This window comes from Callospermophilus lateralis, chromosome 4, assembly GCF_048772815.1.
Source record: "Callospermophilus lateralis isolate mCalLat2 chromosome 4, mCalLat2.hap1, whole genome shotgun sequence".
Classification (NCBI taxonomy): Eukaryota; Metazoa; Chordata; class Mammalia; order Rodentia; family Sciuridae; genus Callospermophilus; species Callospermophilus lateralis.
In genome coordinates this window covers 66,117,549-66,145,434 of record NC_135308.1, presented here as the reverse complement: position 1 = coordinate 66,145,434, position 27,886 = coordinate 66,117,549, and the positions used below count along the sequence as shown (strand labels likewise).

The 27,886-nt window shown below is 38.2% G+C and overlaps 1 protein-coding gene across 8 annotated transcripts in view; it reads right to left on the bottom strand.

Moving 5' to 3' along the window:
• Positions 1 to 27,886, bottom strand: part of Erc1 (ELKS/RAB6-interacting/CAST family member 1) — a 532,578-nt gene that overhangs the window by 18,207 nt on the left and 486,485 nt on the right. For all 8 annotated transcript variants that reach the window (XM_076854010.1, XM_076854009.1, XM_076854013.1 and 5 more), the window contains one exon: positions 22,273 to 22,461. In XM_076854010.1, coding sequence (XP_076710125.1) covers positions 22,273 to 22,461 — 189 coding nt within the window. The remainder of the gene's footprint in view (positions 1 to 22,272; positions 22,462 to 27,886) is intronic.

The window sequence follows — 27,886 nt, the reverse complement described above, 5'->3', positions numbered from 1 at the left end:
TTTCTTTTTTTTTTTAATATTTATTTTTTAGTTTTAGGTGGACACAATATCTTTATTTTTATGTGGTACTGAGGATCAAACCCAGTGTCTCATGCCTGCTAGGCGAGCACTCTACCACTGAGCCCAAACCCCAGCCCTTTCTAGCTTTATTTCTGTTATCTCTGCCATCCCCCACTGCTTGTGGTGCGGAGCCTAAGCCACTGCCACCATGGCCTGGCTCTATGTAAGAATGATTGGATGTGGAGATGATGGCGAGGCTGCTGTGGGTATTTTGCTTCTCCCTCCCACTACCAGGTGATGAACTCCTTTGCCAGGCAATGCCTGAATTTGTTTTTATTAGAAGGAAAGGTTTCTTATAGGCCAAAAGTAAATAAGGTGTTAGCTTTCTTCCATGACTAATCTTGAACAAAATGGTATAATAAAAACAAAAGTTCAGCTCCATTTGGGCCTGTATGTCCACTAAATTCCACTGCTGGACAGTATGACACTGCTTAGCAGTCTCAAGATGCACATGCTGATGTAAGGGAACTGTTGCCTTTCCTTCCCTTAAAAGAGAAGCACTAAGTACTAAGCCTTGAAGCATGAAAATCATATACTAACTAATGTAATTAGTACTGCCAACAAATGCCTGACACATAGTTGGTGCTTATGAATGTTGCCATATTATTTAAAGTAGCTAGATTTTTCAATAGATCATCACATATTTTTACCATTAATTCTCAAAGGTTAAAAACAAAACAAAAACAAATGAATGGCTAAGAGGTGTGGCTCACTGATAGAGCAGCCCTTTCTCAGCTGTGTGAGGCCCTGACTTCTTAGCACAGTGATAAAAACAAAAAATACAACTGAACAACACACACACACACACACACACACACACACACACAAAACAAATAAACAAACAAAAAAAAACCAAACAAGAACTCCTCTGCTTTGTAGCTGTGGCACTGAAAACTCTGTGATACTATCAGCTCCCTGACCTTGAGAGAAAGAAAATAGATATAGCTCGTATAAATATAAAACTCATCATTTTATTTTTCAGACTGTCTCCAGGCAAATATCCTACCATAGAACTACCAGGCCTACAAGTGCTAGGCTAGAGCAAGCCAGTCCTGAAATTTCAACTCCTAAACCTGGAAGGAAACTGGAGGAGCCACCAGTTTCATCCTTTAACATGAATAAGATAACCGAGGCCTAAAGAGCTACAGTGGCTGGTATAGGTTAGACTGATGGTATTTGCTTCAGGGAAACTTAGTATGTATTATCCACCAAACCCAACCAGTGGTTAGGGGATCAAACTTACACTGTCTCTAGATGCATAAGCTCCCTGTAGAGGAAAAAAAGCAAAACTTCCTCAGAGGAAAGTTTTATATGGTCTTGCTAGCTATAAACCTTTAGAGTTGCTCTATCTATCACTGTTGCTTACTCTTTTGAAGGTTACAATCAGTCATTATTTTGTGAAAGTCAACAACTGAGAGAGACCAAAGAACACAAGTAAAAGTGGGCAGATGAACAGGGGTCAATGGCCCAAACTCACGTTGCTTGACACCTGTCACTCCAAATTAATCTTACATATTAAGAGGAGCCAGGAACCAGCAGATACAACGGATGCAACAATTTGGTTTCAGTTACCTGTACATAAATCAGCACAAACTTTTGCTTTCCGATGATTCCATTTCGTATTTGCAGATGTCATGAACATACCAATGTCTTAATTTCTATTTATATCTAGATACTTCTAAAATGCTGGCTGCTTTCCTGGAATTGTTCCCTAGCTGAGATCTGAGTTTGATAAAGGTGTTGTACCTTTTCTGAATAAGTAAGGTGAGGGGGTAGACAGACAAGGAGTATAGAAAGAAAATATGCCTATGAAAGATAAAAGTGAAAACCATAAAACTCAATATAAGACTTATATCAGTCTGATTGGCCCCTTATGAACTAAATTTTAAGAGCCAAGAGAAGGGAGAATCATCTCTTATGTAGCTATAGCCCTAGCATACCAAAGGAACTGTGATGTAGCACTGAACAAAAAACACCAAAAAACCAAACCAAACCAAACCAAAACAAAACAAAAAGCCAAAATACTGTATACAAACAAGACAGTCACCCTTAGATAGAATGCTTAGACCAAAGGATGAATGAATGGTTAGAGAAGACATATTAGACCAAAGATTTGCTGATGTAGGCTTGAGAAAGTGTGGAATGTTCTAAACAAAGCAGCAAATTTCTCAGCTAGGCAGAATTTCAATTCGGTTATCTAATTGATTTGATAATATCTAACATTATCTCTCACAAATCTGTTAATGGAAGTAAATAGAGACATTCAAATGACATCCATCATTATAAAAAAACGGAGAAAAATTCCTCTTCTTGACAAAGGGATCCATCAGAGCAGCAGCAGAGTTCTGGGAAATACAGACTCAGCCAGGTTAGCTGGCCAGCCCTGTGTATTTGGTTTGGCTCCCAGAAATGAAAAGTGTCAAAAGGGAGAGGATGGAAAAAGAAAGAAGAAAGAAAAAAACAAATAAACCCAAACAATGAATAAGAAATCTACTGCTGAAACACAGGGCAGTAAGAACAAGGCTTTGTTGAAGTTGAGATTTAAATGCTAAACTAGCACAAGGTCCATGTCTCTGGCCATGCAGGAGAGGAAAGAAAGTTTCCCCAGGAACTGAGGCACTTACTCAATGCACCCTCTATGCCCAGGACTGCTGCTATTTGAAGCACATTGTATCCTAATGTAGGGCCAGTAGGTCAGGAAGAGAATGCAAAGGCTCCCACAGAGGGCTATGGATTTTGCTGGATTCTCTCTCTCTCTCTCTCTCTCTCTCTCTCTCTCTCTCTCTAAGTACAAATTTGATATGTTTTCTGGTGTTTCCTGACTCCCTTGTAAGGTGACATAATGATATACACTCTTGGCACAGTAACTCAGAAGGACCATGGAAGGGGTCCCAATAATGACCAAAGTTCTGGGGTCATATGAGCTGCTCTGAGTGAACCTGTGTATACGTATCTCAAGGAGGCCAAATGCAGTGCTGAGAGGCAAGCATAATATGAAGATATGGCAAGACAGGTCTAATTTGACTGGCATGGGGAAGGATGGGGGTAGGGTGGGTTCTGGAGTTGGGTGTTACTAATTTTGGAGGGATGAAGGGAAGAAAGTATGTCATGTTATGTGAAAGCTCTTGGGGAAAGTTGGGACTGAAAGAAAAATATTCCCACAGTCCCCTAAAGCTCAGAGACGTTTGCTGTTAGTGTTTACTTGGGTGATGAAGGGTGAGGGTGAGAGTGAGACTCCAGGGATATTTCCAGTCCAATCTGGCTCAAAGAATGCTTCAGGATCACTGCACTCATGAACACAGCAACTCCAGAAAGTGTGGCAAAGTCATGGCACTGCAGGCCTCAAATGGCTTCATGCTGCTTTGCCTCCATGCGAAGTGCATGGCCAAGCATGAAATGGCAAAGCCCCTACCAAAACAAGTAGGTAGAGGAGAGGTATCATCAGGTCTTTTCTCTTAACTTTTCCTTTCAAGGAGATAGAGTAGTGGGCTCTATCCTCAGACAAAGCCAAGGGAGGAAGGGAGCTCTACACAGACAAGGGAACATCAAGGAGTCGTAGAATCACCCATCTGCACATAAACAGTGAAGGTCAATCCAAACAAACAACAGCCCAGTCTCTCCTGCATGTAGCTTTGTCCAGTTATCCCCAGTGCCCGCAGGGACACTGCCTGTGGGTTGAAGTACACTAGATGATGCTTATAAGCAGAACAGCAGAACATGAAGGGTTCTACTGACCACACAGGGAGCAAGTGAAGTGCTGGTGAAGCTACAACCCTGTAGGAGGTTGAAGCAACTTCTTAATACTCTTTATAATCTACTATTAATTTTTCTCCCTAAAGAAAGCCATGAGGTTTGATTGGTGCACAATGACTGGCACAGATGTGCACCTAACTGCTGCTGCCCCTTACTGAAATTGACTCTGCCTGAGTTGGCAGGCAAGTGCCCTAGAACATCTGCAGAAGACGTCACAGCGCGGAAGGAGAATACAGTTCCTGTAGAGCATTCTTTGATAGGCTGACAGGATTTCCTTCCCAGGTTTGCAAAGGGAAGTAGCAGGAAAGGTTTGTAAGGGAAACAAATGTTTAGTACCTGTTGTACCATTTAGTTTCATCATCTTATACGAGTTGCTCTGGCCTTGGCTTCCTTATGTGTAAAAAGAAAAGGAGAGATCAGAGGATCACTGAAGTCTTTCCAGGTTTAATAACATGACTAAGTAATAGCTCATCCCTGGTTTGCCTTATAAATTAAGAGCTGAACAGCAATCCAAAATGAGAGCCAGCAGGCTATTTCTAGCTAGAGGAGACTTTTAGTTCTCATTAAGTCAAGCCTCTGTACCTTCTCTGAGTCTTATCATCTGGGGCCAGAGAAAACTCAGTATTTTATCCTGTCCATGACTCCTCTATCTTTCTGCTAGTTACATTCTGACATCCGTCAGTATTTTATCCTGTCCATGACTCCTCTATCTTTCTGCTAGTTACATTCTGACATCCGTCTTCAGTAGATTTACTTTAAGGAATAAATGTCTACTGACTTAGATTGAGTTTTACCAAAGCCTTACAAAAGGCTGAGTGATGTCCCATATGCTCTAGATGTCCTTAATAGCCTGAAGTCAGAGAATCCTAAGAATGATGATGCTTGGGCTGGGGATGTGGCTCAAGTGGTAGCGCACTTGCTTGGCATGCGTGTGGCCCAGGTTTGATCCTCAGCACCACATACAAACAAGGATGTTGTGTCTGCCGAAAACTAGAAAATAAATATTAAAAAATTTCTCTCTCTCTGTCTCACTCTCTCTTTAAAAAAAATTATTAAAAAAAAAAAAAAAAGAATGATGATGCTTTATCACTGAGGCCCAAGCCTCAGTGGTACATATACCTCTGAGGTATATGTGTAATGCAGTTTCCAGAGTTGTTTGAAACAATGACCTAAGTAGCAGTTAGGTTCTGAAGAGATTAATCTGTTGTGTATGGGTATTTTCAGTACTAGGGATTGAACCTGGGACACTCTATCATTGAGCTATATCTCTGCACTTTTGAGACAGGATCTCACTAAGTTGCCCAGACTGGCCTCAAACTTGTGATCCTCGTGCCTCAGCCTCCGGAGGAGATGAGATCACAGTTGTGTGCCACCATGCCTAGCTATTTATATTTTTTTAATCCAGCAATTTTGTCCTGTTTTGAACAAGATGCACTATTACTTAGTCATGTTATTAAACCTGGAAAGACTTCAGTGATCCTCTGATCTCTCCTTTTTTTTATACATGAGGAAGCCAAGGCCAGAGCAACTGATGAAACTAAGTGGTAGAACAGGGACTAAACATTTGCTTCCCTTCAGACCTTTCCCTACTACTTATCCTTGGTTCTGTAGCCATGCTGAAGAGAAACTGACAATATGCTACCTTTCCTAGTAGTGCCTGCTTTTAAAATGGGAGTATCTCAGAGAGAGGCTTAATATAAAGGAATAAAATGAACCAGTGAAATGTCAGGCATGAAGTTAGAAGAAACAGAATGAGCCAAGCAGTGAGACAACATTTATACAGTGTAGAAGTATACCACAATCTTCTCTCCAAAAAATTTCCAACTTCATTCATTTGCTAAACAAGTATCTGCTTCATATTTTATGGCTATGACAGAGCTCTTTTGGAAAGATTCAGTTACCAAGTGCTTTTCACAGAGTTTGCTGGATGGAAGTAACCAACAGCTCCTGCATTTCCCCTAAGGGAGTATTGTATAATTAGCAGATGAAATGGATTCTGCAATATCCCCTACCTTTGAGCAGGCAGGGCTTTGAGGTGTATTTGGAATGCAGTTTCCAGAATTGTTTGAAACCCTGAAACAATGTCCTAAGTAGCAGTTAGGTTCTGAAGTCATCCTCATGAAACTATTTTGCCTGTAATGTTTGTTATGAACTGGTTTGTGGACCTCTCCCCACCCAACCAATATTTATAGGTTGAGGCCTTAATTCTCAGAGCCTCAGGGTGTGGCTTTATTTGGACAAAGAGTCTTTAAAAGGTGATTAAGTTAAAACTAAGCCCTTTAGGGTGGGCCACAATCCAATCTGACTAGTGTCCTTATAAGGAGAGGAAATGCTGACACTCAGACACCAGGAATGGTCTAGAACTGAGGATAGCGAGATGGATACAGCGAGAAGGCAGTCGGTCATCAGAAAGTCAAGGAGAGAGGCCTCGGAACAAACCTACTAACTAACTCTAACGACAACTTGATCTTGGACTTCTAGCTTCCAGAATGGTGAGAAAATAAATTTCTATTGTTTAAGCCTTTCAGTCTGTGGTATTTTTTTTTTAAGGTAGTCCAAACAAACTAATAGAATGCTGTTGGTATACAATGCCATAGAACTTAGCCACCATTTATTTTTAAAAAATATTTATTTTTAGTTGTAGTTGAACGCAATACCTTTATTTTACTTATTTATTTTTATGTGGTTCTGAGGATCGAACCCAGGGCCTTGCACGTGCTAGGTGAGCATTCTACCGCTGAGCCACAACCCCAGCCCTTAACCACTATTTATAATGGTTGACGTACTAGACTGTGCCCTTTGAGTTCTACTTCTAGATAGTCAGGAATATATCCTCACTTGTCCCAGTGGCAACTGAATGTGGCTTGGTTCCATCTTTGCTAGGTTGCACTAGAAGAGAGTCAGGGGGGAAAATCTACTTCTATTGCAGTGGCCCCCAGCAGGATATTCTAGTACAGGCAGGAGACTCTCTTGAAGACTGGGGATAACAGCAACAGTAACTAGAATGCCTTGCTAGTGGCTGCAGTGGAGGGTTGGGTAATCCAAGTAGCTAGGATTCTTCAGGCAAGGACATAACTATAAAAAGGAAGGCTGTGGCAGTATTTCCCTAGACTCCCTGGAGGAAGCAAGGTTTAGAGTCATGGGTACAGGGGAGTCAAGTGGAGAAATGATGGCAATGATAATTTTTATGTAAATTGGAGTTTGCTTGTGTGCTGGGGCAGTGATATAGTCTCTGGCATACATCACTGTAGATATTATCTATAATAAGTTATGTTACCTGTTTTTAGAATGTTACCACTAAACCTAAGAGTTTGGAAGAAAACTAAGGCAAATTTATTCCAAACACTCTGAATGGACTGAAACTGTTGTTTTCAGTTTCTGAGGCCCACTGGCTTTAGGACTGCAGTGCTTATTTAGGTCATGTTGGTGTTTCTTCAGCATTCACTGGGATTCGTCGTCTTCTTTGCTTATTTTGGGGAGCCTTATCTCTGGGAGACGACATTGGAGATGATAGACCTGATTTAATGTACTAGACTGTGGTCATTGTCAGTTAAAATTGCATGAAGGTAAATAACTGCCTCTGCAGGAGCTCTGGGGACTCAGGAGTGTTAACCTTCTTCTCCCATGGGGATATTTTGAGCACAAAGGAAAAAGTGCAATTAAGACAGCTACAAATGCATTAAGATCTTTATAAATGCAGAATTTATCATTTATGAAATCTTCCACATTCATAGTTTAGAACTCCAAAGAATACAGTGCAAGGCCAGGCTAATAAAAGCTAGATTTAAAAAGGCCTTAGCATTCTTTGCTGCAAAGCTGAAGGGACTTAAGACCTGAATCTGGAATAGGTGTTTTTATGTTCCATTTTGTCTTGGTAAGTTTGGGGTAGCATCAGTAACAAGGATCAGGAGCTGCACAATGTGCTTGCCTATGTTGTACAAGGCCCTGGGTTCAAACCCCAGTACCATCTAAATTAAAAAGCCACTAGTCAAGAAGTGGAGGTAAAGATCTGATAAATATGACAGAAAGGACAAAATAATCTTTCTCTAGGACAAGTTAAGGAAGGAAATGGCTGGAAGGTTTGTTTGCTATTTTTTATGAGATGGGATCTCACTATGTTGCCTAGGCTGGCCCCAAACTCTTAGACTCAAGCAATTTTCCTGCCTCGGCCTCTTGAGTAGCTGGGACTACAGACATAGCCACCACCTGTGCCCAGCTGGAAGGATCTTTTACATAAAATTTTGATTTACACAAGTCTCCCAATATTCTCTCTGCACAAGAAGATTATCATACATTTAGCACAACACCTATAGTTTTGTGTCTAAGTATGTCCTTTCATGCATACACAGGCTATTCTCACATTGGAAATAAATTGCAAATACTACTTAATGTTCATGTAATTTCAAGTATGTAAATTCCTTATTTTTTCTATAGTCAAGTTCCTATTTTCTCTTTCTTTCTCAACTTAATGTTAGGGCATGTTATCAGAAGCAAGGTAGGAATTTTGGGCCCTAGGGTCCAACTCAGCACCCTGTCAATCATGCCCCTCCTGTGGTGTACCTGCCTAGCTCTTCTCCAATTCCTCCATTTCTTTATTTTTTAAAAGAAGTTTTTCTTTGCCAGCTATTTCAACATCCAATTGGCAAGATACATTGGTCTTTGCATAAAAAGGTTAATGGCAGCTGTCAGAGGAAAAAGAAAGTGCCAGACTGTGTGAGAGCAGAGGAGAGAAAAAGTGAGTCTATTCCACAGCATATTTCTCGTAAATTTGTCAAGACACACACACACACACACACACACACACACACACACACACACAGACACACACACCCCATTCCCAAGCCCAGTCCTGATACAGACGCACATTTATCTTCAAAGTTCTGCTATTCTTTTCACTGGATTGCTAGTCTTGCCTCCTGCGGCCTTTCACATGCTGCTGATCTTAGTTTTTTTGGACAAGAATTTAGCATTGGAGCTGAGGAAACAAGTTCAAACATCACAAAAAGAGGAAAACCAGATCAGAAACATACGGGCTGGGAACCAGAACAAAGTTTGTTATCCCACAAAGAACCATTCTTCTTTCTTCTTTCCTCTCCCTGCTGCTCCTTATGCTCTGCCCCCCATCAGCCCCTATGCCCATTTGGCTTACTTGGGTGGTACAGCAACAGGACAAATGCATTCAAGAGGGAAGAATGAAATGTCATGTCTGTGACTGATGACTGATGCATTCCCTGAGTGAGGGAGATGAATTCTAGGTTCTGTGCCCAGTGCTGCCCCAGCACTAACAGACCCTAAACCAGCACTTTGAAAAGAGAGAGGTGCAAGCCAAGGAGCAATTGATCAAAATATGGAGAAAACAAATGGAAAAATGAATCCAAGGAAAGGACAAGATCTGAGCCAAGTTCTGGAACAATACTTCCTGAAAATTAAAAAGGGACCAAGTGCTGGGAAAGAGACTTGGAATCCAAAGCTTAGTGACCCACACAGGGGGCTGGCTGATAGAAGTTCATTCCAGTGTGGTTCAGCCCCTGATGGGAGGCTGGCATTTATGGTGGAAAAACAATAAGGAATTTGTACTCAAGGGAAATATTCCATTTTTAGTTTTTTTTTTTGTGGAATATATTAGTTTTAAACAGGTCAAAAGGAAACTGGAGGTGGGGTATGATCTTTTGAAAAAATTAAACTAGCATTGATATATAGCCAAATGTACAGATCTTTAAGTATACAATTTGATGAATTTTGATAACTGTCTCCCCAATCAAAATACAGAACATTTCCATTATCTCAGAAGGTTCCCTGATACCTTTCTTCAGTGAGTTGCTCTAGGTAACTACTATTGTAATTTTTATCATTCTGATTTGCCCTTCTTGAATGTGATATAAATGGATACATACATTAATTAGGTATGTATTCTTTTGTATCTAGTTTCTTTTACTTAACACAGTGTTTTGAAGATTCATTCAAAAAGAGGCCTATACTAGAAATTCTTTCTTTTTATTGTTGAACAGTTTTCCATTATACAATATATAGTAATTAAAAAAAAAATCTGTTTTCCTATTAGTGGACATTCGGGTTGTTTCCAGCTTTGGACTTTTACAAATCTGTTATGAATAGTCTTCTGTCACTTGTCTTTTTGGATATATCTTTCCATTTTTATTGAGTAAATACCACAGAATGAGAAATCTGGGTTGTGGAATAGATGTATATATAATTTAGTTAAGAAACTGCCCAACATTTTTCCCAAATATAGTACCATTTGCATTCTGATTAGCAGCGTATCAGGGTTCCAGTTGCTCCATATCCTCACCAACCAATGGTATCAATCTTGTTAATTTTAGTGAGACTATGGTTCTAATTGTGGTTTTTATATGTTTGAGCATATAAAATGTGTTTATATTATCTTTATTTTGTAAAGAGTCTATTTAAGTCTTCTGGCCACTTCAAAAAATATGCTTTTTTGTCTTTTGTTACTGGTTTTCAAAAATACCTTGCATATAAACTTGCATGTACATATACATATATTTTGAATATTTTATCCCAGTGTTTTTTTTTTGGGGGGGGATACCAGGGATTGAACTTGGGGCACTCAACCACTGAGTCACACCCCTAGCCCTATTTTGTATTTTTAGAGCCAGGATCTCACTGAGTTGCTTAGCGCCTCACTATTGCTGAGGCTGGGTTTGAACTCTTGATTCTCCCGTCTCAGCCTCCGAGCTGCTGGGATTGCAGGCATGTGCCACAGTGCCTGGCTCTCCCAATTTTGATGAGTAGAAAGTTTTGTTGAAGTCTGACTTAATTACTTTGCTAACCTAAGTTTAGAACACTTCCCTTCTTTCTAGTTTCATGTCACTATGCCACTGAGCTGGGGTAGTTTTAGCAATATATATGACTTTTGGCTAATATCTGGAATTAAATCATATTTATTTATTAAGGCTTAAAATAACCACCTGTTGCTAATCTTTGGTTATGGAGGCTGAATTTTACAATAAAAGACATTTGCTTTACCTAAAATTCTAGAGCCACCAAGGTTTAAAACTGAAAGTTGCATTTTCAAAAAACCAATCATTCAACATATAGGTCACTCTGGTTACTGACTGGTTGACATGAACTGTATTAGGCAAGCAGGATATGGAGATGCTGACAAGTATAGTGGGCTGGGGAGGGGCACACTATTGTTTGGGATTCAACCTTAGTGTCTCCAAAGGGAAACTATAATATTTGTTCTGAAATCTGTTCCATGTTTCACAAGTCTAAAGTTAGAGAGCTCTTCCCCATGTTAAAAGAAATATTTCTTTTTGTAATTTAATATAATCCCTCATTCTATCCTCAATGGAAATAGAAAAAAGGAGGAAAAGGCCCTCCTTACCATTAAGGCAAAAGCCTTCATTTATCCTATAATTGAGTTTTATGCCTTTAACTTTTTTATGTAAACTACCCTTTCTTAACAATTGTTTATTTTCCATTACTCCTATCTTCCCCCTTTCAATTCTTTTATCTAATTTGTTTGTGGAGTTTTTGTTAGTATGTCACATTCAAATACAGTCCTACATTTTTGGGGGGAGGGCATTTTACATTCCTTTTACACTAGAATAAAAGACAACTGGGACTGGAAAAAACCTTACAAACAATCTAACTCAGATCATCTTGCAACCCTGAATTCCTTCTATAACCCAACTGAGCAGCTTCTCCAGTAAAAAAGAAATTATCCTGTGTTTGTTCTTTTTTATGGACAGATCTAGAAAAATTTTCTTTCTGTTAAAGTAAAATCTGCTAAATTATAATATGTACTCATTGGTTGTGAGGTAACACCAAAGCAATTTATATACACAAAGTCATTTCTTCTGTTACAGTCTGTTACTGTACCATTTTTTGGCTGCCTGAGGGTATCACCTTGGGGTCTTTACTATTTAGGCTAATAACACTTCTTAAGCCCTTGATACTCTTGTGCACTGTAATTTTCATAAGAGGATGAAATTCTTAACTCCAGTTTACTGACTTAAAATTTAAAAACCTTTTTAATTTGATAAAACTAACTTTTAGAAAAGTTGTAAAAATAATATGAAGAGCTCTCATACCTCCAGATTCCTTAACTGCTAACATTTTGCATGCTCTTTATCATTCATTCACTCATTTAAAATTTTTCTCAGTGGATTTAGATGTGTGTATAAATCTCTCTATGTAAGTTGAATGTGGTGGCACATGCCTGTAATCCCAGCTACTCATGAGTCTGAGGCAAGAAGATTGCAAGCATGAGACCAGCCTAGGCAACTTATTGAGACCCTGTTTCAAAAAAAAAAAAAAAAAGGGTACGGGGCTGGGAATGCAGCTCAGTGGTAAAATGCTGCTGGATTTTATCCCCAGTACCTCCCTGCCACCAAATTCTCCTTTCTTTCCATTAATTTATTTCTTAATATCAGTATAGACTCATATATTTCTATTCTATTCAATGTGTTATAATGTTACTATGGTTGTTATTTTGATGCTCAACTGTCCATGATTTTGTGAAAGGGATCCCATGGTCCTTCTGATATATGTACCCACCATTCTTGGAACACTTCCTTTCTTTCTAGTATAACAAGATGTTCTGGGATTATCTTATACCTTTCCATACTCAACCTTAGACATAGTCGTTTCTGCAAGGAGCAGAAATTCTTTTTAGTGGAAAAGGGCATCTAGAAGCCAACCTTTGGGTACTAAGTGAGTTCTCTATCACTGGATGTCAGAGCTCTCAGATCCCCTCAGCAGACAAAGTTAGGAGATACATGTATGTATACAGGTAGATGAACACACACATACAGAGGAATTTAAATCTCTTTATCTGTTTAAAATTTGATTTTACACTATATTTTAAAAAAAATTTTAGTCGTAGCTGGACAAAATACTTTCATTTTATTTATTTATTTATTTATTTATTTATCTTTATACGGTGCTGAGGATCGAATCCTGTGCTTCATACGTGCTAGGTGAAAGCTCTATTTCTGAGCCACAAGCCCAGACCTCACGTCAATATTTCTTAATAGCAGCCCAACACCACAAGGTTTGTCTTTGCCCTTTCTATACTGCTGTTCCCTTTTTCTACGATAAACCTGGGTCACACTACCCTTACATTCATTTGCTCAGTCTCCTGGGGTACAATCCATCTTTCTCAACCATGAAGGCCACCTTTTTGGCTCCAATCTAGTATTTCCACTCATGCCAGCTGATCCTGAGCCCTGGCCCTGTCAAAAATACTGGCCATGTGGGTTAAATCCTTGGTCCTAGCCAGTCACACATACCAGCTGTGCGGGCAGAATCCTTTGTCCTGCCAAATACATAGACCCAGTGCTTGAATCCAGCTCCATTGCCAAACATGTCAGCTATGTCATCAAACACTTGGCCTCTGTCCTGCTGGTCATTTTTGCTAAATCAGTCAAATCCTTGGCCCTAGCCAGCTGACTCCTTGGCCATAAGTGGGAAAGGGCAGATGGACAGACTTTTAAAATGACTTTTCATTTAAAAGGAAGACAGGATATTTACGTTGTGGTACTGGTTAGATACTATATCCTTAAACTTTTGATGCATATAGAGAAAAACTAGTCAAGAATACTAATGTTGAGGAGGTATTGCCTACATTTTCCCAAAGACTTGAAAATTTATTCCTTATTCTAAATTATACATTAGAGATGTGAGTACTTTGGGTAGCAATATCTAGGTTCTCCTACAGAATAGTTTCTTTATGAAAATGAACTTTGGTGTTATGATATTGCTGAGATGTTAAACAAATCTATGAAACTTATTATTGCATAAAATGGAAAGATGTTGAAAATGTTGCTTATAGCTTGATTCTTTATTAGGACCCATTGGGAAGAACTTTCTTTCAGATCCTAAGAATTTAAATAAACATGTTTTTGCTAAACTACTGGTTTGTTTTATCTTGTGTAATACTATAAAAACTGCATAACTAATCAAATTTCCCTCTTGACAGTGTCTGACAGCTCACTCATGGCTTTTCCTTATTTTTTAAAAAAATTCTCACTTTCTCTTTGATTATTTGAGTTATGAGGATGGGAATGCAGAGGAGGAAAGCTCTTTTGGGAGGGTTCGAGGGTCACCACCACCTCTGAAAAGCACTGCTCCCAAACTACTCTCTCAACCTTGAAGACTATATATTGAGAACTGAATTTCTGCTTCTTTATTTTGCCATTCTGAAACATGCAACCCTGCAACCTTAAAGCTACTAATATAATACTGTGAATATAATTTCTAATTTGTTTTTTGTGTGTGTATGCTGGGAATTAAACCCAGGACCTCAAGCATGCTAAGTACATGCTCTACCACTAAATTATACCCTGAGTCCCAGTTTCTATTATTACATGACTTGAAAGAAGTAAAATTATATAATGTGATATTATCTCAAAGAGGTAAAATAAAGGCTGTTCTTCAAGTATACAAAATATTTAAAAACAATGTTTTCTTGGCCATAAAGACTATCAAATCTAATCTGGTCCAAATTTATTTAGCTGTTGGAACTAAAAAAGATCACAGAGGTAAAGTGACTCTGAATTCATTTTTTGAACAATATATACTTGGTATGGTCTAGAGACAGAAAAACCAAAGGACTAGAACCCAAATACACAAGACTTCAAAATGTAATTTGGATGTATCCATTCATTGCAAACCAAAATATCTCAAGTGCAAGTGAAATAACTATTAACCATCAGTAGCCAAACTCAAATCTACTTAGACCACCTGACTCTGGCTAATGTGTATAAAATTGCAATACATAACATTCCTCAAAAGTAGGTTATTTAGACACGAGAACAATATTATGTTCCAAGTTGTTTACCACATTCACTATGTGAGCCATTGAGCTGGTGACAAGTTGAAAAGTTGCAGTTTACTGGTACAGGGAAATCACATTATATAGCACAGCAGTGCATAAATAAGACAGCCATTGGAGACTTATAAATGTTTCCTCACCTCATTGTAAAGTTGAATGCAATCACTTAAAGCTATGAGAAAGATTACATACATGAGTGTGGTCTTTCCAATCTCTACACCTGTAGATATAAAAAGTTTCCCACCCTGCTGCATCTCTCTGAATCTAAGAAATTGATGTGTAGCATATGTTTGGTATGGCCTTTTAAAAACACACACAGTATTAATGTTAAATACATTGTTGCCCGTCCTGAACACATCAGGGCCCCAAATCCTTGAGCTCTCTGAAAGTAACTAAGTTTGAAATTTTAAAACCAAAAAAACCCAAAAACCCAAAAAACCAACTGTTTGTATTTATAATCAAGGGAAAAGTCATCTGTCAAAAAAGTTTTAGCTAAAAATTTCCCACCATTTTCATGATGTAATACTCACCCTAGGAACCAGTAACTCAACTCCATGAGTAGCTGTCAGTTGTTTGTTAGCTGGTGTTGATGCTGGATTTATGGAGACACTAAGTAGATTAGTGTTTCCCAAGAGATAGCAAAACAAAAGGGGTTGGGAAGAAATGAGGGCATCTTGTGGATGTAAGAAGTTAGTGGTTCAGTGTGGAAAACCTGGACCCCTGTTATTACAATTATGAGCTATGATTCTGAAAGATAACAAATGATAGTCCAAAGCAGAGAAGACGTTTAAATTTAAAATTGAACTTAAGAAAATGTTTATCTTAGTTAGAGCAAACCACTTTGTACTCTTAACAACATTCTACCTTTACAATGCCTTAATCTATTCCTTTAAAAAAAGCTTCTTAGGGGATCCAGGATCACATAAAATGGCACAAGATTCCCCTTCTCTGAAAAATGTCAACAATGTCTCTTCTTCCAATACCAAGTGACCAGTGGGCCTGGGTTCAGTAAATAATAATGACTGGAAACACAGCCTGAGTAGTATGATACTATGTATTTCAAACTCATATCACACCTAAAAAGTACTGCATATTATTTATGGACACATGTATATTAAAAATGTATATGTAAAAATGCACACCAATTTAGGACAGCAGTTGCTACTGCAGATGGAAAAAGAAGAATGCAGTTGAGAAGGGGTATGAAGACTAATGTAAGAGTCAAGTGTTTTCTCATATACTCAGTCTAATACTTCTGATATCAGATTCCCAGTGGACGCCAACTGGATGTCCTATAATTTAGTTCAGTTCTGATTGTCCACTTGGAGATAATATCTTTTCCTTCAGTATAAAGGCACAGTACCTCAGGACTGCCCCCTTACTTCAGATGCCAGCTGCAAGCACCAGGTTGTTATTACCTGAGCTTCTGAATGACTGACTATATAAACCAGAAATCTCACAATCCCTTCCTCAGGTTTGGTTAATTTGCTATGCAGTTCACTGAACTATGGTAAAGATGTTTGCTGATTTATTATAAAGGATATTACAAAGGATACCAATGAACACCAGATAAAGAGGTGGTAAGGTATGTGGGAAGAGAAGCTGAGTTTCCATGCCCTCTCTGGGTGTGCCACCCTCTAGGCACCTCCATGTGTTCAGCTATCTGGAAGTTTTCTGAACTCTGTCCTTTTGTGGAGGCTTAATTATACAGATATGAGTGAACATCACTGAACACTGGTGATCAATTCAACTTTTAGTCTAATTCCCTTCCCAGAGGTTGGGGGATGGGGTGGGGCAGAAATTTCTAAATTTCCAAATTTATAATCACTTGGTTGGTTTTGCTGACAACCAGCCTCCAACCTGAGATTATCCAGGAGCCCTCAGCCTCCAGTCATTTTATTAGCATACAGAAGACACTTATCACTCCAGAGATCCCAAATGTTTTAGAAGCTGTGTGCAAGAAACCAGGAGCAGAGCTCAAACATGTTTCTTATTATAACACAATATCACACTATATTTAGCATTAAAAAGATATGAAGCAGATATGACAAAGTAATTAGTTAATTCTGAGTACAGTGTTGTCTATACTTTTCAGAATGCTTGAGACATTTTGTTAAAAATAATGTGATATAAACTGGAAAACATACACATATACACATGTATAAAGTAAAAAAAAAAGGCAAATGAAGGTTTTCATAGAGGAAAGATTCTTTTGGAATTCTGTGCAAATCATTTTTTGATATATATGCTCTCAGATCAAAGCATGGTCACAGAATGACAGGAAGCTTGAGACAAAGGAAATCTATATATGACTAAAGATGTAGAATCATGCTTAGAGAACAAGGAAAAATTCCCAAGGTGATATGTGTGTGTATGTGTGCACGCGCGGAAGACGTGGGGTGGGGGATGGGGTGTCCCATCAGGCTGATTCTCAGTAAAATATTAACTGAAAATGACCATGATAACTGCAATAACAGCTACCATTTAGAAGCATCACGATTCTTACAACAACCTTATGTCCACTGTAAGATGAAGCAACTGACACAGAGATGTTAAGAAGCTTAAGGGCAAATAGACAAGAGGCGGTCAGACAATGAAAATTCAAAGCTGTGTGGCTCTAAAACCTGTGCCTCTAACTTCCACAATACTCAAGCTGACACCAATAGTATATGGCACGCGTGTGTGTGTGTGTGTGTGTGTATGTGTGTACAAGCATATTTTTGCCTGCCTGTTGTCCATGTACCCACCTACTCAATTCAGTTCAATCCAAACTAATGTTTCATGTCCCAAGAAACCTCCAAAGAATACAAAATTTGGGTACAGACATAGAAAACCAAAATGAAAAGTCACTGCTATGGACTGATGTAAGGCATAACCTAGAAAGAAATTTATCATATTCTGCTATGTAGGTATCCCTATAACTACCATTAAGCTACCATAGGAAGTTACAGAGGTTGGGGAAAAAAAAGTGTAATAGATCTATGGGTCTAAACAATCTTCTAACTTTCAAAAATGGAATGCTTTATTTAGAGAAAATGAATGCCAGTTCTGTCAATTTTATAGTACCAGGAACAAAACAACATAAACCATCATATTTCCTACATGAACCTCTATAGAATTGATATAATGATAAGACTATTTTCTAACTTTTTCTCAGGTGCTCCCTTGAATCTATTCTTAGGCTTGATCTTTAATTTTTCAGTTTAACTGACCAAAATTTTTATATTCTCATTTCTGGATTTCTTTGAAAGATAAGGGCTAAGAGATATAGTTCAGTGGCAGAGCGCTTGCCTAGCATGTATGAGACCCTGAGTTCCATTCACCATTACTTTAAAAAACCCAAAGATTTATTTATCTCTCAAATCTACCTGAACTCACTATTTTTATTCTTTATAACGCTATATACAAAAAGAAGTTTATACAAAAAGAAGTGCCATACATGTGAGTACCTTGCAAAGAAAGAAAAAAGCTTATAAAATTGAGAAAGCTTAACTAGTGTGTAGGGAGAATCTGATAAAGGGATTCATGACTGAATATAAGGTCTAACATTAGCTCCCTTTAAATCCACCACTACTAAGTGTTTCTCTCCAATATATATATATATATATATATAATATATTTTGGTATTATTATTTCATTAAAACTCAAGTAACCCTAGAAGATAAGCATTATTATTTCTATTTTAAAGCTGAAAAACCTGAGGCCTGAAAGTTTAAGAACTGCTCCAGTGTTGTCAAACCAGACAGTGACAGAGCTGGACTTTGGATCCAGATTAGTTCACTCCAGTGCTATTATTTCTTATTTTTGCTTTTTTTTTTGCCTTACTAGGGATTGAACCCAGAGTCTTGTATATGGGGCAAGTGCTCTGCTACTTAACTAGACCCCCAGTCTTTTAAGTTTATTTTGAAATAGGGTCTCACTAAGTTGCCTAGTTTGGCCTTGAATTTAAATTCTTCAGTCTCCTGAGTAGCTGGGATGACAGATGGGGGCCACCACAGGAGGCTCACCATTTTTTTCTGCAATGAGGTTGTGTATGTATGTATATTTTAAGCAATGGGAACTGTTATCTTTGAATACATTCATGAGGTTTTATTTCTGCTTGGTCAAAAGAAATTTTCCAGATTGGGTTAGATGAAGGAACAATGCTATAGTCTGAATATGGTTTGTCCCCTTTGAAATTCATGTTGAAATTTAATCCCCATTATAGAACCTAAGAGGTGATTAACACTCTGTCCTCATGCATGGATTAATTCATTCAAGCAATTAATGGATTAATAGATTAATGTGACAATGGCTTATTTCCAGATTGAGTCTATTGTGAAAGCTAGTTTGGCTAGGTCTCTCACACAATTCCTGACTATTCCAAGTGATACACCGTGCTGCCTCAGAACTTTGCCAGCAAGGAGGCCATCACCAGATACAGATCTGCCCTTCAATGGACAAGAACCAAAACAAACCTCTTTTATTTAAATTACCCAGTCTATGGCACTATATTATTAGCAATAGAACATGGACTAAGACAAACACCTTGTTTCCTTTCTGATTCTCAAGCTATCATTCTTCAAGGGTATGAGAAGTTACCTTGTTCTCTTCTGGATCTTCAAATAGTCTACAAGCCTATTTAGGTAAGCACAAATTAAAGTATCAGGTTACTTATCAGTACCCCAAAGCTGAAGAATTCCAATTCTTAAAACACACATACATATACAGCAAGTTGTTCTTTTCTTCTTCTTTTTTTAAATGGCACTGGGAATGGAACCCAGGGATGCTTTACTAGTTTTTATTTTTTATTTTGTGATAGGGTCTCACTAAGTTGTAGAGGCTAGCCTCCAATGTGCAATCCTCCTGCCTTAGCCTCTGCACCCAGCTCAATGGGTTATTTTCATCATCTCTTTTTTATAAATAGTCTGCACAGAAAAAATATTATAGTATAAGCTTTATACACTACAGCTATCTTCAGAAGCTGAATTAGAGGGTTTTAGATAAACAGAGCTTTGTGGAAATAGAGTAAAACTTCGTATATGCAAGAACCAAGAAATGCATAAAGCCATAAAATACTGTCTTCTATGCATTTTCTTCTTTTACCTTGCAAACTGACAATTATCCAAGTTTATAAGGAGCTCTACTTTTGCTTAGAATGTTGAAAGCCCTAAAAGATTAGTTTTACCCTAACAAGAAGAAGATCTGGATAATCCATAAAAATCATAATTCTTTGGAGCCTATCAGAGATTAGAGGTCCTAAGGTAACTACATAAATTGAATTCAAGGGTGACAAGCCCATCTGAGGAGAGATGAATATACCTTTGGCAAAGAACAAGAAGAAGAAGAGACAGCAGCCTTAAAAGTGGGTAAAGAGAGTCGGGCACAGTGGCACATGATTGTTTGCCCAGCTACTTGAGAGGCTGAGGCAGGAAGATCACAAATTTGATGCCAGCCTCTGCAACCTAGAAAGACCCTGCCTCAAAATAAAAAATAAATGAAGAAAGGACTGGGGTTATAGCTCAGTGATATTGTATCCCTGGGTTAAATCTCCAGTATTAAAAAGTTGGTAAAGAAAACAATTTAATACCTACAATTTAAATAAATTCTTAAAGTCAGAACATGGGCCAGTCTGACAGAGTGGAATCCCTTGGAGCCCCAGAGAAAAAGGAATCCACTTCCACTGGCCTCCACTGAGAGTCTGTTGTAGGATTGGGTATAAAATAGAAAACCTGAGACAGCTCTCTCTCTCTCTCTCTCTCTCTCTCTCTCTCTCTCTGGGGTACAATGTGCTGTGCCTGCTAAAGCTGAGGGACAGCAGGAGTATTTGGGTAATCAATCTGTCCATGCTCCATGTCCTTTATGACCATAGGTAGTGACTGACTGCCAGGAGATGCTAGGCATCTGGACTGTTATTTGATATGAAGTAAAAAGCAAGTGCCAGGGAGGGCAGGAAATCCCTCAGTGCCCAGAGCCTAACCTTGCTCTGACAGGAAAAGCTGTGCACTGCTGGGAGAAGGAAAGGAAACCTTCACTACCCCTGTTCTTAGGTAGATTGACTGCCACCAGAGGAGGAGTAGAAAATCCTTCCCACCTCTTACACTGACATACAGCAAAAGCAAATTGTCACTAGGAAAGAGAGAGGAAGTCCAGTAAGCCCCTAAATATGGACTGATTCAAAGCAGAATTCTGCTTCTACTGGGGAAGCAGTAGGAAATCACCTTGTAGTCTAGATCCTGCACTGCCAGTAGGAGCTGGTGTCTGTCAGTGGGGGTGAGGCAGGCATGCTAAGACTGAGGTGGAAGGATGAAGAGAGCATTAATGCTTCCACTCTGAGTGATACATTAAGAAATGAGGGAAGTCTGCAGCCTGGAGAGGGCAGGAGGATGGAAAGCCCTCTGTGGTGCAGGCCACATGTACCCCATTAATATATACATGATACCCCACTGATATGCATAATTTTATGTATCAGTTAAAAAGTAAATCTAACTAAAAAAACACAAGGCAGTGGAAAATCTAAAGACTGTGGTACAATGAAGTTCAACTGTAGCAAAAACAAACCCAAACCTAGCTCAATTAGTGATTGATTTGACTCAGTACTCAATGCTTATGGCCTAACAGAAGAAGGAATGTTTTTTTCAGGATATAAGTATGATTTACCTTAATTTCTACTGCTCAATATAGGATTTCTAGCTTCTAGAACTTGATAAATAAATCCCTGTTGTTTATAAGCCACCTAGTACTTCGTTATAACAGCCTGAATGGACTAAGACATGAGTTGACCTCAACTAATTCATCTAATGGTTCTTCCACTTAATGGGAAATTGTAGTACACAGTTCCCCAGGCTACTTTTCAAAAGTCCCTTATCCAAATATTCTAACCTCAGACCTATTTTTAGTGGCCATCCCTTCTAAGCGATAACCTAGGGCAGGTTAACAGACTGTCCATAACCCTCCTTTCTACATCAGTCCTTTGTAATACATAAGCAAGTAACTCTGGGGGAAGAATCAAATGGCACTTCCTTGAAATGATAATGCCAAATATCTGTTGAAGACTACTCATGTTTAACAATCTTGAATGAAACAGAAGAATGGTGGTTACCAGGGATGGGGGAGAGGGAGGAGGCTGAGGAGATGTCAGCAAGAGGGTTCAAAACTTAAGTTAGAAAGTAGGAATAATTCAAGAGATCTATTATACAAAAAGCTGCCTATTGTTTGTAACAATGTTTAAACTCTTGAAAATCACTAAGGAGTTGATTTTAAGTAATTCTCATCACACACAGATATATATAATAAAGAAAGCATGTGAAAAATGTATAGCTTGATTTATTAGACATTCCAAAATGTGCACACATCAAAATAGTATGTTGCTCATGATAAATACCTTTTTTTGTTAATTTAAAAAATAAATTTAGGACTGGAGATGCAGCTCAGTGGTATAGTGTTTGCCTAGCATATATGAGGTCCTGAGTTCCATCCGCACAGACACAAACTTTAAAAAGTAAGCAAATAAAGAAAAAGGAAAAAAATTAAAAGTACAAATCAATTAAAAATGATATATGGAACCTTCTCCCCAAAGGTAGAAGGTTCAACCATTGTATCAACCCAAATATCAGTTGAACTTTCCTAGGTTCTTGTCAAAGCTCAATTGAGAGACTTACCTGTTCCTGGGTCATCTTCTGCAGCTCATTTTCCCAAGCTGCCTGGTCATCGTCCAAGTTATAGGAAGCTGGTGGAGTGAGTCCACGTAGGATTAGGGGGTCTCGGTCATGGCAGAGGGCTGTCAGGTGTCCAATATACAACTTTAACTTGCTTCTATTTTGGTCAAGTTCTAACAGGGGTTGAATAATCTGAGATGGAAAAAAACGAAGAGAATCAAGATCAATCTGAAAAGAGAGGTTTAAATATTCTTTATGTCTCTCAAGTCAAATAAAATGACCCAAGACTAAAAGCTCTTCTAATTACTATTACAATCTTCAGGATTATAAAGAGAAACAGTTCCACATACTGCTGCACATTTACATAGTCAAACCCACCACCACTCTGGGAGACAGAGCATGTTGCCTAGTATATTAACACCAGACCAAGATTTCTGTATTTGGGGGTGGGGGAACTGAACACAAGACCAGCTTGTATTTTACAGAGATGCTATTCCCAATGCAGAAAGTCTCTAGTTAGCTCACAATTTTTCTTTTCACTTCTTTGGAGGTAGTAGGTTTCAAAAATTTGCTAGTGAAAATTGCTCATCTGAAAGCCTGGACTACATACACTTCATTTGTTCCTCCACCTCCTGGAATGGAAGAAAAATTCTGTCTCTGGAGAAAGTGCATGTTTTTCTTGGCCAAGAGATGTGATGAGAGAACTTATTACTAAATCTGCCTCATCCTGGCTTAGCTCCCCTCATTCATTTCACAGAGGCTATCCAATATTCTTTTTAAACAGTGACTGATAAATCCTTATATAATACCATATACCTGACTCATAGCCAAGGACTCTAAAATTCTCAGTTGTAACACTGGTTCTGTACTTTTCTTAAATAACAGACCTACTCTAAATTTCTTTTCTACTCCCTTTACCCTGGTTGAATAACTATCGAGGGCACACTAACTGACTGCTGACTTCTGCCCCAGAATTTCACTTGACAACAACCCTTGTGGCAATACTCTGGCCAGATATTTGATAGTCAGTCACAGCTTGGGGTGTTAAGGAAGAGTTGAGCCCAGTCCTGCATCACAGCACGCTGAAGTGCTGGAGCAGCATGCACTTGATGCACAGCAGCTGTGGGAACTGTAAGCATTGCCAAAATGCCGGCCATTCTCAGAGTGTTCCCAGGGCTTCCAGGGCAGAGCTCTGCACCTGTTGTATGTCATCAAGGCTGGCATTTTTTCAACAGAATACCTCTGACCCACCTCATGAATGAGGAGCTCAATAATCTTCAAGTCAACAGAAACAACGCCTGGTATTACTTTCCATAGTGACAGTGATTTCTCAGTGGACCCTACAGAAAACAATCTTTAACTTACTTAGTGAGATCACAGCAGAGTTTAGGCCTATAGAGTATGATACAGAAATTGGGGCATGGCTAGGCAAACCAGAGGAAAATAAATCAATTCAGCATTATTGTAATTTTTACATTTACACACACACACACATACACACACTCTCTCTCTTCTACAAGAATCACAGCTAAATACTAAAGTACTGCTGTAGAAGGCTCTTAGGCTTTCTAAGAGACCCCCTAATCAGCAGGAGCATGGTACCAGGTCTGCTCTGGAATTTCCTAGCTATGATAGGCATATCAACACAGCAGTCACAAAAGAGAGTGTCTCAATTAGGCAGAAGGTTTGAATTTAAACAGTTATTCACAATCACCACCAAATTCTCAAAAAGAATTGTATTTTATTTCTTAACTCTAATACACATTCACTGTAGAAAGTTTTAAAACTTTATATATGTATACTTGGTACGTCAGTGACAAAAGTCATGGACTGCAAGTGATACATTCCTATCTCATTTTCTTTCTTTCTTTTTTCAGCTTGGTCTTCTCCATCTTCAGAGACACACTGACAAAAAATCACTTTTGAGATTCTTCATTGGATTTGTGCAATTTTTTTCATTCTGTGTATGTAGCTGCCAACACAAAAATGCTACATCTGGCCTGCAAGGCTGAAAGAGCTGCTAACTTAGGTCATTACCATTTTGGATTGGAAAACTGTAATGAGAAAGTGCAGCCACTCAGGAAGGGGACAATATGATAAATGGTCATAATGGAAAGGTCATATTCCTAATGAGATGTAGGACAATAGCTCACTACTACTACCATGTGTGGAGATATTGGCTGTTTAGGTCCTTCTTCTTCTTCTTCTTCTTCTTTTTTTTCAAATTTGCTCTGATCAGTTATACATGACAGTAAAATGCATTTTGACACATCATACATAAATGGAGTATAACTTCTCATTCTTTTGATTGTACATGACTTTAGATCCTTATTCTTAATAAAAAAAGGGATTTTAAACTGATTTAAATGCATTTGATGCTGATGTACTGGTTAAGTAAAAAAATAAGGCAGTATTTTTGAATACTGAAAATTTCAAATATATTTTAAAAACTTAAAAAGTAACAAGTTGAACTTTTCTTTTCCAGGATGAAAAACTCATTCTATGCAATAGTCAAAATGTTTGTGCTTTCTTGCTCTGTCAAACGCACATATTTTAAAAACAAAAGCAAAAATTAGAGAGCTTACTACATAAAAAGTTTATGAAACTCAATTAGCACAGTCCCCAAATCTATCCATTAAAACAATGACTTTGACCTCTCTAGAACATATTGACCATGTCAATCATGTGGAAAACTCTTATCTTTCCTTTTTCCCCTATCTAATTTGAGCAGTCCACTTAGAAACAAAACTGCGGACTCCCACAAGGTAGAATGACACTGCCTAATCTCAAGAGGGAAGAAGGGTACTTGCCAAATAGAAAAGAGGATGCCTGGTGGGATCTGTAAATTAACAGTTTTTGTCCACATACAACTTCAGTGCATTGCCAAAGGAGTTCTACCCCAAATTATCAGGAATGTGGTCAGACCAATTTGCTTCTATAATTATGCCAAACTACTGTGTGTGTGTGTGTGTGTGTGTGTGTGTGTGTGTGTATTTGCACCAGGAAAAAAGAAGTTAAAAATGAATTTGTCAAGATAACCTTTGGTTATACCAAATATGCCACAATGTCAGTATTCCCAATGCTATACTTCAAATTGCAAATTGTTAAGAAAATAAATGATAGAAAGGAGACATTTTTGGTTCAAGTATTAAGTGCTTTGTTTGTTCTTACAAGGATCTGTTTGTATTAGATTCTCAAATATGTTTCATAGGTCAGTATTTGATGGCATATGGAGACACAGGGATAGTGGTCTTGAAGGTGATTACTTTAACCTCGTTCTCACTTGAGTAAGGTTAGATGACTAATGGGCTCTGGGAAGACAGATGAGTTGCTCCTGTATTGTTTGATACAGAGAGTAACCAGAGCCTATAGTATTTCAATTCTGCAATCTATTTATCTATGAGATCTGAACATACTTTCTCAGACCAGTTGACTTTTCCATACTGCATACAATGTAGAGAATGAAAGGCCAGCTCCATCAGCCAACAAGACAGCCTGCTATTCTCTTCCTACTCTCCTCTTTCTGTCAGATATTTACTCTAAGTATAGGTTAGTTAGTTGCAACACATTCAAAGAAGTCATTTTCAGAGGTATGGCATATACTCATCATAAAGACTCATCAAAAAGACTGAATGAAGAGGTACTGAATATTATTTGGGATATTGATATTATTGCCCTCAAGGAACTGGCATTTTATTGTTTGGAAGATACTACTTTTTAAAGCTAACACGTATTGATTACTTACTGAATTCCTGGCAAATTACTTTCATGATTATTCTGTGGCTAGCTCACAGTCCTGAATTGGCTACAAAATGTATTGCTCTTTATTTTATTTACCTGCTGAAGTCTTCAGAGGCAGGTCCAATTGCCTATATATTAATTAAGTAGTTTTAATTCCTTGTTGGATTATCATTCCACTGTTATCTCTCAATGTAGAGTGCATTAAGAAAGACCTGAAAATTACTAACTTTCCAGAAATGTTATTGTTTTAATGCCATTCTTTTCCAGAGGCTCCAGCAGAGAGATAAACTCCAAAAAAAAAAAAGGAACAAAATTCATTTATCCTGCCTCAAAGTCTTTATTCCCCCCATTACTATATTTATCTTCTTGTTCAATAACATACTTCAGAATCAGGAAAAGGAAGGACAGTGTGTTAAGCCTCTTTGCAAAGGTTTGGAGCTACGTGTTTAGCATTTTTTAAAAAAAATACAGTAAAACCCTATAAATATTTTCCTTATACTGATCAGATATACTGCATATCAAATCACAATTAATAAAACAAAAATAATTCAGTTAGACATTCAGTGAATGCTTTTGTGTCATGCCAGCTTTAATTGATGAGACTATTAAAAATAACATGTAGTCCTACTCTTTAAAATAACATAAGTTTGTTGTTGGGTGTATATAAATATTTAAATTGTGTGAATGCTTATTTTTGTTTTAACTTGAAATTTTTTTTTTTTTTTGGTAATGGGGATTGAACTCAGGAGTGCTTTACCACTGAGTTTGTATCCCCAGTCTATCTATTCATTCATTATATTTTTTAAATTAAAAAATATTTTTAGTTGTACATGGACACAATACCTTTATTTAATTAATTTATTTTTCTGTGGTGCTGAGGATCAAACCCAGTGCCTCATATGTGCAAGGCAAGCACTATACCACTGAACTACAACCCCAGCCCTCATTCATTATTTTGAGACAGGATCTTGCTAAGTTGCTTAAGGCCTGACTAAATTGTCGAAGCTGGCCTTGAACTTGGAATCCTCTTGCTTCAATCTCCTCATTTGCTGGGATTAAATGCGTTTGCCTCCATGTCTGCCTTAACTTGAAGTTTAATTTACTTCCAGGAATACTCAAATTGCTAAATAAATCCCTTTGCCTTGATATGAGGTTTAGTGTGATTCAGGCTTCATAAATATGCTTATGAAATTCAACAAGTTTTTATTCTTTTTTTTTTTAAAGAGAGAGTGAGAGAGGAGAGAGAGAGAGAGAGAATTTTTTGATATTTATTTTTTAGTTATCGGCGGACACAACATCTTTGTTTGTATGTGGTGCTGAGAATCGAACCCGGGCTGCACGCATGCCAGGCGAGCGCGCTACCACTTGAGCCACATCCCCAGCCCCAAGTTTTTATTCTTAATGGCCTCTGAGACCCAACCTCTTCGACAATTAGCTTTTCTTTATAATTAATGGATTATTTAAATGTTATTAGGGTTCATTTTGAATCCTACTAAATAAGAAAAAATTTCAGAATAACCCTTACTTTTTACTTCTTCTGCAAGAAACACATGGACAAAACATGGCTAGCATGTCCACACCTAAAATAGCAGTCAAATTTTTATTAGTGGTAAGACCCCTGCATCTAAGATGTCTTTATAAAATACAACTATATAATACCTATCAAAAAACAAACCTTGTGGGAGGCTGCCATGTCATGTGACCAGCGTTTTTCCCCTCCTGATTGGTTTGAGGCACTGTCAGTCATCCCTGATGATCTGGCTTCTTTCAAGTAGCCATAGATGGTAACCCCGATCTTGAGGGTAGAAATAATGCAAGCAAATGTGTCTTCATGCGTGGGTGTGCCTTCCTATGTCCCCAGGGATTGAGCTATGCT